This window comes from Ctenocephalides felis, unplaced genomic scaffold, assembly GCF_003426905.1.
Source record: "Ctenocephalides felis isolate EL2017-DRISC unplaced genomic scaffold, ASM342690v1 CF-g0.4_SCAFFOLD_02908, whole genome shotgun sequence".
Classification (NCBI taxonomy): Eukaryota; Metazoa; Arthropoda; class Insecta; order Siphonaptera; family Pulicidae; genus Ctenocephalides; species Ctenocephalides felis.
In genome coordinates, this window is record NW_020539062.1 from 66,176 (window position 1) to 77,900 (window position 11,725).

At 29.1% G+C, this 11,725-nt stretch overlaps 2 protein-coding genes across 2 annotated transcripts; both read right to left on the bottom strand.

The window, feature by feature from the left end:
- Nucleotides 1-853: 853 nt before the first annotated feature.
- LOC113381465 (mannose-1-phosphate guanyltransferase alpha-like) lies at nt 854-2,773 on the bottom strand. The gene is made up of 6 exons (XM_026620370.1): nt 2,719-2,773; nt 2,545-2,604; nt 2,121-2,216; nt 1,664-1,721; nt 1,343-1,580; nt 854-859 (listed from the first exon to the last, which is right to left on the bottom strand). Exons 2-6 carry the CDS (start codon nt 2,582-2,584, stop codon nt 854-856), a joined length of 438 nt encoding a protein of 145 aa, XP_026476155.1. The 5' UTR covers nt 2,585-2,604; nt 2,719-2,773.
- A 4,549-nt stretch (nt 2,774-7,322) lies between these two features.
- On the bottom strand, nt 7,323-11,432 carry LOC113381466 (probable serine/threonine-protein kinase DDB_G0282963). The gene is made up of 3 exons (XM_026620371.1): nt 10,902-11,432; nt 8,267-10,826; nt 7,323-8,002 (listed from the first exon to the last, which is right to left on the bottom strand). Exons 1-3 carry the CDS (start codon nt 11,430-11,432, stop codon nt 7,323-7,325), a joined length of 3,771 nt encoding a protein of 1,256 aa, XP_026476156.1.
- Nucleotides 11,433-11,725: the final 293 nt, after the last annotated feature.

The window sequence follows — 11,725 nt, forward strand, 5'->3', positions numbered from 1 at the left end:
TTCAATCAAAAAATGATTCTAAACTGAAGTCACATCCTGTCCTTTGCGGTGCTCCGTAAATGTATTCATCTTTCACTGGTATATATTTATATTTATATATATTTATATATATATATATATATATATATATATATATATATATCAATAGATAAGTCCTGGATTTTTTCAATATATTGATTGTTTCTTTTCCGAACAGTAAATCCAATAATAAAAAACAATTTGTTTTTTGAAGATGTTTAATACGACGTTTCGGAACTAGGTACGTTCCATCATCAGGTTTTTCTGTCAAATACAATGTTTTTTTAAAAATATTGATTAACATTAATTAACGATGGTCAATACACATAATTTCACCTTTGAACCCAATATTTTATATAGAGAGGATTGTACTTTTAAAAGACTTTTTTCTGAAAGCAGTTTAATCTTTTTGAATTCGTCAAATAGTGTTAATAAAAGATCAGATCACAATATCATTCATGACTCATATCTAAATTTTTTAAACCTGATTAAAAACAATTAATCCTAATAATTTTTGAATATGTATATATATACATGTATATATGTTATAATATATGTACATCCATATATGTACTTATATGTATGTTTTTGTGTGTACACTATATACATGCACTTGCATATATGCTCATGTACATGTATATAATTGTGGATACATTAATATATAGATATGTGCATATGTATGTATGAGTATGTGGGTGTGCATATACATGTGCATGTATATATATATACATAATATTTCTCAACATTTACTAAAGCAATATTTCCTCTTTTTTCGTAAATTACCAAACAAGAGCCATAAAAAATCATTTTTGCCAAGAACTCCATACATTGTCCTTTACATCTGGCAGACAGAAATCCATATCAGTGTGTTTAAGTCTTGTGTAGTCGTAACATCTACAAATATCTTCCAAAAAATCGAGTGTTTTTAACAAAAAAATATTAGTGATATGGATATATAAATTATTACAGGTAAATAATTTTTGCTTCTCAATTTTATATAAAACCTTTTTTAGTTAATTCTTATTACTCTTTACCCCGGTACATAATCCATTCCTTTATAAAATTTTTTTCTAATTAATCTGTATTGACCATCGTTAATTAATGTTAATCAATATTTTTAAAAAAGCATTGTATTTGACAGAAAAAACCTGATGATGGAACGTACCTAGTTCCGAAACGTCGTATTAAACATCTTCAAAAAACAAATTGTTTTTTATTATTGGATTTACTGTTCGGAAAAGAAACAATCAATATATATATATATATATATATATATATATATACATATATAATATAATATAATTATCAAAGTATCATTACTTACTTTATCCATTACAAGACAGCCGTAATTAATTGCTTGCTCTTTGGTAGCTTCAGTTCCCATAATTGTTGCTAATGCATTATTTTGTTTCTTATGAAATTCAAGTAATTTCTGTAATGGAAAATCAGCACAAACATCACCATTTAAAATAAAGAAAGCTTCTGGAGATCCTCCCCGAATTAAATCTCGAAAATGATACATTCCACCAGCAGTTCCTAAAGCAGTAAATTCTTGTAGATACCTGTAAAATAAAATTAAATAGTTTTACTGGACTATTATCTGACTTATGTAACTACTTGTTATTCTAAAAAAAACTAGATATACCTTATTTTTATTTGATATTCATGTTGCATGTCTGATATAAACTCGCTGATTTGTGAGGCTGAATAGAATCCTATTATTTTGTTGTGCCATCTGACATTTATGTTCACCGTCCCGAACATACTCTTCTTTTATCTATGGTCCTGAAGCTTGAAAGGACAGATGTCATTGCTCTGGCAACCCTGTACACGAGGCTTTGGGAAGGACACTCATGACTGCTATGGCAACCCAGGACGCCAGGTTATTGGAAAGAGGAAGCCGACTAACTCTCTCTGATTTGGACCGCCATAAGATACACATCGTTGACAAGAATTATTAATTTCAACTCTATAATTTTATTTTGTGAATAAACAATGTTATAAAGATTGCTAAGTGTTTCAACTATTCTGAACTAAATGTATATTTATTAATTTCTACGCTAATGGTACAACAATTTAAATTTCTTCTAAATTATGAATGCAAACGCAAGCTTCAACATGATGTTGTATTATTGGTAAGCCGGCAACTGGAAAGAGTGGTTTAGGAACATCGAGAGACAAGGGTCTAAACCTTGTTCCTAGAAAAATAAATCAATAATAATAAATAATCAAGAAATATGCTAAGGTAAACATGTTCGTCTGCATCGACACTATCATTCAGTGGAAAAAAAAACTAGATAAAGTTTCAAAATGTGTGTTTTTTGTATTGTTTACAAGAATACACTTCTACAACTATTACACTATTGTTTGTTAAATCCTATTCTAATTAATAATTGAAACAAAGTTATACTATATATATATGCAATTAACATGAGTGTCAAATAAGAATATAATAAAAACTATATGTATAGTAGTTGATATTCAAAATTTAAAAATTTTATAAATATTTATGATAATAGTTCATACCTTTTTGAGGACCACCTATTAATATAACTCCTTTCAACATATTGTTGTTTAATGAAACCTAAAGTAATTACACAGCATTATTCAAAAACAGTTTTGATAAGCATGAAATGCAAGCTTAGAAAAGATAATAATATGTGACGTATGCAATTTTATTGCAAAAGATAACATACCGATTATATTATATATTATTTTGTTATATGATAAAAAGTTATATAAAATTAAATATCACAAATTCATATATTTTAAATATATATTTCTTATGTCTAATTAATTTTCTGTTGTTTATATTAATATAACTTGAATAGGTTAATTTTAACTGACAGATCGGTCCTATTTTGGTTCAAAGAATTAATTATTGCTACGGAAGCTACATTGCAATGGCGCTTCAATAAATCACTCGCCATTCAAATTAAAGCGCCAAAATTTCAAATAAAAATATTTGTGCTTTAAAAATTTGAAAGAATTGTATATGGTAATACCATTATTTTTGTTCACACTAGTCAACACTGCTGCTGCAGTATTATCAGTAGCAGCAGTAACTAGAATTTCAATAGATAAATTTTGGGATTATAACTGTTCAGGTCGATAGTACCTTTTATCAGTAAATCGATATCATTGTGATTTCCGTACTCCGTTACAATTATTCGGCAAATAAATTGAATTGAATTAAAATAGTGTTTAATTCATAAAACAAATTCCGCAAGACATACAGTATACGAATTTCTTGGAAAATACGTCCAAAAATAATGTATTATTAATGAAAAAAATATAGTCTTAAAAATAGTTTATTAGAACTCAAACTTTGTTCTTCATACTATGTGAAAAAAATTTGTAGTTATCTAGAAGAAAAAAGAAATGATTTAACTTAAAACCTCCGTCATTAAGAAAAAACCTCAGAATCACCACAACGATTGTTTCTTCTGTGTGGTAAATATCAATGAAATAAATTCAGGCAATAGAAGTAAAAACCACAATCTCAATAGAATAAGGTCTACTTATGATCGTTACACAACCCCTATCCATGCTAATGATCAACAATCTAGAACATCAACATCTCATGCTTACCAAGTAATAGATGCAGAAAACAATATTAAAAAAGAAAAATTAAAAACTGATATATTTGATGTAATTGATTTGAATTCATCACCCGCACTCTTATTTAGAACGGTTTTTGGAAAATGTTAAATTAAATGTAAAATATTAGCGAAAAGCAGGACAGGAGTATCCACCAAGACATCAGAACTTTGGGGGAGCGGTATATAGGAAGATGGGACATCCACATGATGGCTGACAATTGTTGGAGCTTATGATAAAATCTGTAAGGCCTTGTACATGCTCGAAAATCTACCATCTACCATCCAAAAATAAAAATGATTCAGGCTCCTAAGGAAATGTTTTGAGTAATATACAACCCCATTTTACAATAATTGGTAAATACACCCAAAGGCCAATAAAATACTTCAGTTCAAAAAAACAAAATGATAAGTTTCTGTTCTGCTGCTAAAAGTGGAAAAAGAAATAATAAATCAAATAAATTTTACTTTATAGTTTAATAAAACATGTATTATTTTATTATTTTTATTAACAAAAACATTAGAACAAAATTAAGTAGATCAGAAAGTCAGTCTTCCAATTTCATATTGAGTATCATTAATTAAAATGAATACTGTCCAATTAAAGCTAAATACATAGTTCTATATAAAAAACATTATAATAATACATAGTTCTATATAAAAACATATTAAAAATACAGTTTAGATAGATAATATTTTTTCTGTATAAGTAATATTAATTATGATTTTATTTTTCTCGACTAAAGAAGCATCCGTTATTTTTCTGAATTAAAGGCCTTAAATTTATTTAAATATTCTCTTATGATTATTTTCTTATATATATATATATATATATATATATATATATACATTTTTTTAATTCATTTAAAATTAAAAAAAAAAAACACTTGAAAAATTTAATATCAATTCAAAAATCTAATCAAGGTAAAATCCGGTGAAAAATTAACATTCTAAGCAAAGTAGAAAAATTCATTTTTATCTACCCTTAAAAAAGGGTAAAAAAATTTCTTTATACCATAGAAAAATTAAAATTATAATCAAAGGTAAAATCATTAATTTTTTACCACTAAAAGATTAAAATTCTAATCAGGGCTAAAAAAAACATTTTTTATCTTTGGAAGATTTAAATTTTAATAAAGGTTAAAATAAATTCACTTTTTACCTTTGGCAGATCAAAACTCTAATCAAAGTTAAAAGAATTTATTTTTTACCTTTGAAAAATTAAAATTTTACTCAAAGATAAAAGAAATATTTTTTTACCTTTGAAATATTTGAATGCCAATCAAAGATAAGAATTAATTTGTACCCTTTGAAATACTGAAATTATAATCAAAGGTAAAAGAAATCGGTTTTGCCTCCGAAGAATAACAATTTAATCAATGGTAAAAGAAATCACTTTCGTCTTTGAAAGATTAAATTTTTAATCAATTTTTAAGGAAGAAAGGAAAATAATTTTTACCACTTTTATTTACATAAAAATTAACGTAAATGTGTGGCTCGAAACGTACTAAAAAGATTTATATTTACGTTCTTGTTTTATTTTTCGACTTGTGGCTGCAAAACTGTATCATAATGTTTCAAAGTCAAAACAAACAATATCAAGATATATATATATATATATATATATATATATATATATATATATATATATATATATTATTAACAAAGTCTAATAATCGGGCATAACATCAATAAAAAACATGAATTTCTTTCAAAAATTTATTTTAAATCCATACGTTTCGGCTATAATCCTAGCCTTCATTCAGTGGAAACTAAAAATAAAATTAAAAACTAAAACAATTGAATTGGAGTGAAAAGAAAAAAATAAAATAGTAATTAGTACTTACAATTAGTTTAAATTTTCCAATTTAACACTAAGATCAACTAATTGTAAGTACTAATTACTATTTTATTTTTTTCTTTTCACTCCAATTCAATTGTTTTAGTTTTTAATTTTATTTTTAGTTTCCACTGAATGAAGGCTAGGATTATAGCCGAAACGTATGGATTTAAAATAAATTTTTGAAAGAAATTCATGTTTTTTATTGATGTTATGCCCGATTATTAGACTTTGTTAATACATATGTCAACATCAAATTCAGAATCATACAAATATATATATATATATATATATATATATATATATATACCTATTCATATATATGTGTGTGTGATTACATATTATTTAAATAATAAATGAATATAAATTATTTCATTTCATAAACATATTTCATATTTGTTTAAACTTTAACATATAATCAAATTTTGAAATTTCATTTAATAAATCTTTAATATATATAAAAAAACTCCAAATACCATTTCATAAATACCAATTCGCATTTTTTAACAAACTTAAAAACAATTTTTCTTGTCATTTTTTGTGACTAGTTCTTGTCAATTTTACACAAATCTCTGCATGTCCAGAAGCCCAATGTTTTTTCTAAAATGAATAAATTATTATTTAACATTTGTTTAAGATCAATATTGTTTTCATGTAAATCGGCGGTAAAAAAGGATCAATTACTATTAGCCATGCAAAGAATTTTCAGGAACACTTGAAGAAAATTGAAATATTGATGAATTGTTAGGATAAAAAATGAAGTTTTAGAATTGAAAAGAAAAAAAACTTACTTGACATGCGATTGAGCAGTAACATGCTGCTTTACATATAGTGCATTGGATTTTAGCTATCATGTCGCACATAGTACAATAAATTATCCGTGGCCCATCTATAATATCATCTCCATCAGATGAAGCTTTCTACAAAAAAATAACAAATATTAATAACAATTACATTTTTCCCAAATAATTAAAAAATTGATGGACTTACCTCAGTATCCTGGTGAGAATTCATAGGCGCAGGATCTTGCTTCTTGAGATTTTCTTGACATGGTGCATCTACTATTTTTGTTGGAAAGGAGTGAATAATAAATAGAACTGACTATTTCAGTTGTTTGCCCTTCTTTGGAACACAGCTTTTCACCTACCATATGAACTGATTGGCATGGTTTATCCATCGTTTTTGCTACTTCTGGATGATCATTTGTAATATTCATTGGTGCATCTTGCTCAGATTGATTATTTTGCATCATGGACCCATTCGCAGTGTTTACATGCGATGAATTAGTTCCAACAACACTATTTTCTGCAGGGCGATTTATTAAGAAATTTTGTGTTGAATCAATGTGTCCAGTGAAGGCATTTTGTGCTCCGCAAGTTTGAGAATTTAATGATGGATTTCCAATTCTATCGTTCATGGCCGGAGCTGGTTGAAACTGCATTTGCGTAGGGTCTTGTACAGAACTATTTTCAATTATAGAACTTATATTCGGCAAGTTTTGGAAAGGATTTGAAATCATTTGCACGTTATTGTAATTTGGAACACCTTGACCGAAACGACAACCCAGATTCTGATTTCTTTGATAAAGGTTATTGCACATACTATTTTGATTATTGGTGGATACCCCTGCTGTAGCACTAGTCGCCGGTGCACAATTTTGAAAAGAAACTTGGTGCATATTATTGAAACTGTTCATAAATGGTCTATAATTGTTCATATTGTTGCAATTATTTTGAGCCCGTATCATAGCCAAATTACTACATTGTAACAAATTACTTTGTTCTCGAGAATACGGTATCTGCTGAGATTGCATTGGATTATTCAAGTACGAGACAGGGCGGTAACTATTATTAGCATACGGTCTATTATAATAATGACTTTTGCGATATTACGGGTGCTATGTTTGAGCAAACGTTAGTTACATTACTCTGCCCCATATATTGATTCAATAGTGAACCATTTTCGGCTGTTTGTTGGAAATTGATACGTGGCATTGGAAAAAAGTTATTTCTGTTGTCAACTGGTAGAATATTATTAGTAACTGCTTTTTCGATTGTGACTGAAGTTTGTTGCAAATTTCGTCTGCCATTCAGAGATTGTTCAAACATCATTTGAAAGTATGCTTTATTTCCTGTACTTGTTGTCCTTGACCATGTATGTGGTAATTCTTTCGATGCATTATTTTGATTCAACAATTGAATATCCGAAGATGATTTGTTTTGGGAAAGAGGCTGGTTTGGATGCGACAAATCAGTTGTATTATCTGAATCATTTATCCGAAGACTAGGCCTTCTAGGTTTCTTAGGTTTACCATTAGGTTTGGTTTTCTGTTTTTTTGAATTTTCAGTTATTTCTTGAAATTTATTTTCTTGCGAGGGAGTGAAGGAATTAGTCGGTGAAAGCTGCATTGTAGAAATATCTGGTTCACAACTTTCACTATTTTTTGAATTTGTAAGCGTGTTTAATAATTCAACGAACAAAGTTCGACATAAGGATTCAATGTGATTAATTATATCGCTCGCCTCAAACATTTTTTTTGCTATGTCTAATATTTTATTAAAAACAGTTTTGTTTCTTAGTATAGTAACATTCGAATAAGCGTATTTTTTCGACAAATAATTTAAAGCATTGAATAAACGTTTTCTTCTTGTTAATCTTAAGACATCGTAATCCAATAAACTAATTCTATAACGAAATTTATCGATACCATTAGCATTGATAAACGATAGTCTATTATTATAATTATTCACTGCACAAAAAATATCATTAGAAATGTCAACGGCAAAACATAAAAAGGTTGCATCTTTACACATATGAAAATCGACATCATCAATTGAGGCATTAATCGAGTTTTGATGACGATTTCTATACGATGGTAAGTTTATATCGGCAGCGGCTTCTTGTGAATTCATACTTTCCAATGATCTAACTCGAATTTTTGGAAAACTCGCGTTTGTCTCATTCGATGTGTTTTCAGATCGAGACATGGCACTCGAAATATGCGATTGTTCAGGAGATGATAAGCTATTAGTTATATTCATTGGAGATACATTCGATGAAAAATTTGAAGCTGCTTTTGAAGAATTCGCACGATTCATTGCATCAAACTTTGATGATATTGATTTTCCAGGTCGATTCAATGTCTCTGCCAATGGTAAATCACCAGGAAGTTCAAATGGCATGTTGCCGCTACCGCTATTAGCATTCTTGTCATAAATATTTGTCGCAGTTTGAGGTGAAGTATTAAACTCAGAACGTACCATATTAAAGTTATGTCGGTTCTGATCTAAATGCTGAAATTGAGTTATGCACACACTTGCTGTGGATCCATTATTAACATTCTCCGAATTTGAAATAATAGCAGGAGAAAAAGCTTTTTCGTGTGTTCTGCTCGTTGTCCTTGGCTCAGTCTGTGGTAAAGTACGTTTCTGTCCATTTTGGAAACTAATGGATGGTTTCGAATACACTATTACAGAATCAGAAGATCTTATGAACTGATTGTTTGATGAGAAAATCCTTGTTTGTGAATCTGAAGAATGCCTAATTTCGTTAACTTGTATGTCAGGTAGTTTATGTTGGGCATTGTCAGGAGCGGTATTGACTAAACGCTCAGAAGGTTTGGTTAGCACAATTTTCTCCTGTGAAATTCCAGATTGTACTAATCCAAAAGCACAAGAATTAGAGGAAGGCTGTGAAGAAATAACTGGGTTGATAGATGAATTTTCACAAGTTTCACTTTGTAAAGCAGTTGGTGACTGTAGAATTATTTGCGTTCCATTCACAAAAACTGGTAAATTGATCATTTTGTATTGGTCATTTAATGGAGTTATCGTTATTGGATTCGGAGGGCAAAGAAGCGAAACTAAATTATTTTGACTTGCTGGCAATAGCAAAGTTGACGGCTCCGATGATTTTTCTTGTATTTCAAATTGCTTGGAAGATTCTGTTATCTTGTCATTTTCCTGTGTTGAGTTCGACTGACATATTGGAACAATTGTCAGAGATTGCTCAGCTGTACTTTTGTCTACAGAGGATAATATATTTTGCGAATTATTTTGAAACGGTTTTGGTAATATTTTAGCAGCATTATGCGTCGGTATCACGCTGGTATTTTTAACTTGTAATTCTGAATCAACCTTCGAAGGAATCGTCGATTTAAGCGATACATTGGGTTTGGAATTAAGTAATACTGGCATATTTTTAACTTTATTGTTTACAGGCGATAATTGCTGATTACTTTGCGGACTATTTTGGAATAATTCTGGTAATATTTCAGCAGCTGCTTGCGGTGGTATCACATAGGTATTTTTAACTTGTAAATCTAAATTTACCTTCGAAGAAATTGATGCTTCTTGATCCGATAAATTCGTTATGGAACTAGCTGACACTGGCATATTTTTCACTTTATTTTCCAAATCATTTTTCTTAGGAGTACTGGCATTTTGGCTTTCTGCAAATGATATTGTTATATTAGCAGAACTTTCACCCGTTTCATTATCACTTCTTTCTATAGTAATATTAAACTTTGGTATAATCTTTGGAACGTCTCCATTTATTGTTTGTTGTATATCACTGCTGATGAGTAAAGTTTGATCATCTTTGTGAGATTTCTGTGTTTGACTAGTAGAAATAAGTAAATCCTTACTAAAGTTATCTGCAGGTAGATTATCGCAAGCGACTTTATCCATAATACTATTTTCCTCCACAATTTCTTTATCAGACAATTTTTTTATTATTTGTTTGGCATAGTTTAAGATCTGTTGACAATTTTCCTGCAAGCTTTTATTATTAATTGTTACTGGCCTCTTTGGTTCACTTCTACTATTCTTATCACTAGATAAATTAGAGTCAATAGTAATTTCTTCATTCCTGTTTATATCCAATTTTGAATTAGAAGTCGTTTCTTGTTCTTCATTCGATGTAATACTATTATCTTCACTTAATGAAGAAGCATTCACAATTTTTGGTAATGGTGAATTTTGGCTAATTTGCCACTCTATTGTTTCGTCTAAAATCGGCATACTCAGGCCTATAGGCTGCGTTAAATTGGCTGGTTCTGAAGTTTCTAAATTTGTCTTTTTATTTGTGTCAACATTCTCGCCTTGACTGACCGAGAAAACATTTAAAATTTGAATGGCATCGGTATCAAACTTACTGGCTTCATTAGTATTATAATTAGCATTATCCATCCCATGATCGGACTTCGCTTCTTCAGAATGTTGATTAGGTAAAATTTGAGTTTCGTCTTGTGCTGTGAGCTGACCAATTTTATTGTTATTATTAATATTCTGCTGAAAATTCCTTTCCTTATTTTTAACCCGCTTACGTTGATTTTTCTTTTTCTTATTGGGTACAAGGTCATTATTCGTCTTTAAAATATCAATATCTTTAAAAATATCTATTTCACGCACATTTTTGACAAAGATATTTTTAGGCAATACTACCTGGTTTGAAATAATATTTTCATTCTCTGCTAGAGCTTTTATAATAGATTCCCCTGATGGATCACTCTTACTTTTTTTGACGCTTCCAAATTTCAAAAATTCTTCCGACTTTCGCTTATGTCTCGATCTAACTTTTTTGAAACCGTCATTTTTAAATTCTGTATCTATTTCTTGTATCCCAGTTTTATCACGTTTTACAGCTTCCCGGTCGTCTCCAAAAAGTTCCTTCAGCTTTTTGCTCGATCGTTCTTTCTTTGAAGGACATGCATTTTTGTGAACTCGATTTTCTTTGTTTTGATTAATAGACTTACTTGGTTTTTTGGAAGTGGATGAATGTTTCTTTTTGGTATTGAATGCGGAGCAATTTGACTTAACATTACTAAGGCACTTCTTTTTATTTATGGTATTTCCAAACATCTTTGGTTCAACTTGGCTGATTTCATTATTTGATTTAGTACTAGGTATTTCCTGCGAGCTATCTAGCGATTTCATGGCGCTGTTGTTTAGTGACATTTTCTTATGGTCCATCATATTCGGAAAATCAGTGTTATTATCCTCGCCAAAACATTTTTTGGTGTCCAATGATTCTTGTTTGTAAATGCTAAAATGGTAAATTATAATGAAATTTGAAAATCATTTACCAGTGTTTTCTAGTCATTAAGGTGATAATTGATTTATTTAAATAATTAGAATCTCGACAAAAGGACAAAAGGTAGGTACCGTGCGATAAATCCATATATGATCACTAATATACCAAATCGTTTAGAAATACTCATCATTTTGGAATTTGTTACTATACTATATACCTAAATATATATTTATAT

Bases quoted from the DNA above. Each gene is read 5' to 3' on its own strand.
- LOC113381465 (XM_026620370.1), bottom strand. From the start codon at position 2,584: ATGTTGAAAGGAGTTATATTAATAGGTGGTCCTCAAAAAG. The intron at 1,722-2,120 runs GCATTCATAATT...GATTCTATTCAG, and splicing joins TCATGTTGAAGCTTGCGTTT to CCTCACAAATCAGCGAGTTT. The intron at 1,581-1,663 runs GTATATCTAGTT...TTTATTTTACAG, and splicing joins GAATATCAAATAAAAATAAG to GTATCTACAAGAATTTACTG.
- LOC113381466 (XM_026620371.1), bottom strand. From the start codon at position 11,432: ATGATGGACCATAAGAAAATGTCACTAAACAACAGCGCCATGAAATCG. The intron at 10,827-10,901 runs GTAGTATTGCCT...GATATTTTAAAG, and splicing joins AAAATATTATTTCAAACCAG to ACGAATAATGACCTTGTACC. The intron at 8,003-8,266 runs GTAAAGATGCAA...ATAAAATATTAG, and splicing joins TGATGTCGATTTTCATATGT to ACATAGCAAAAAAAATGTTT.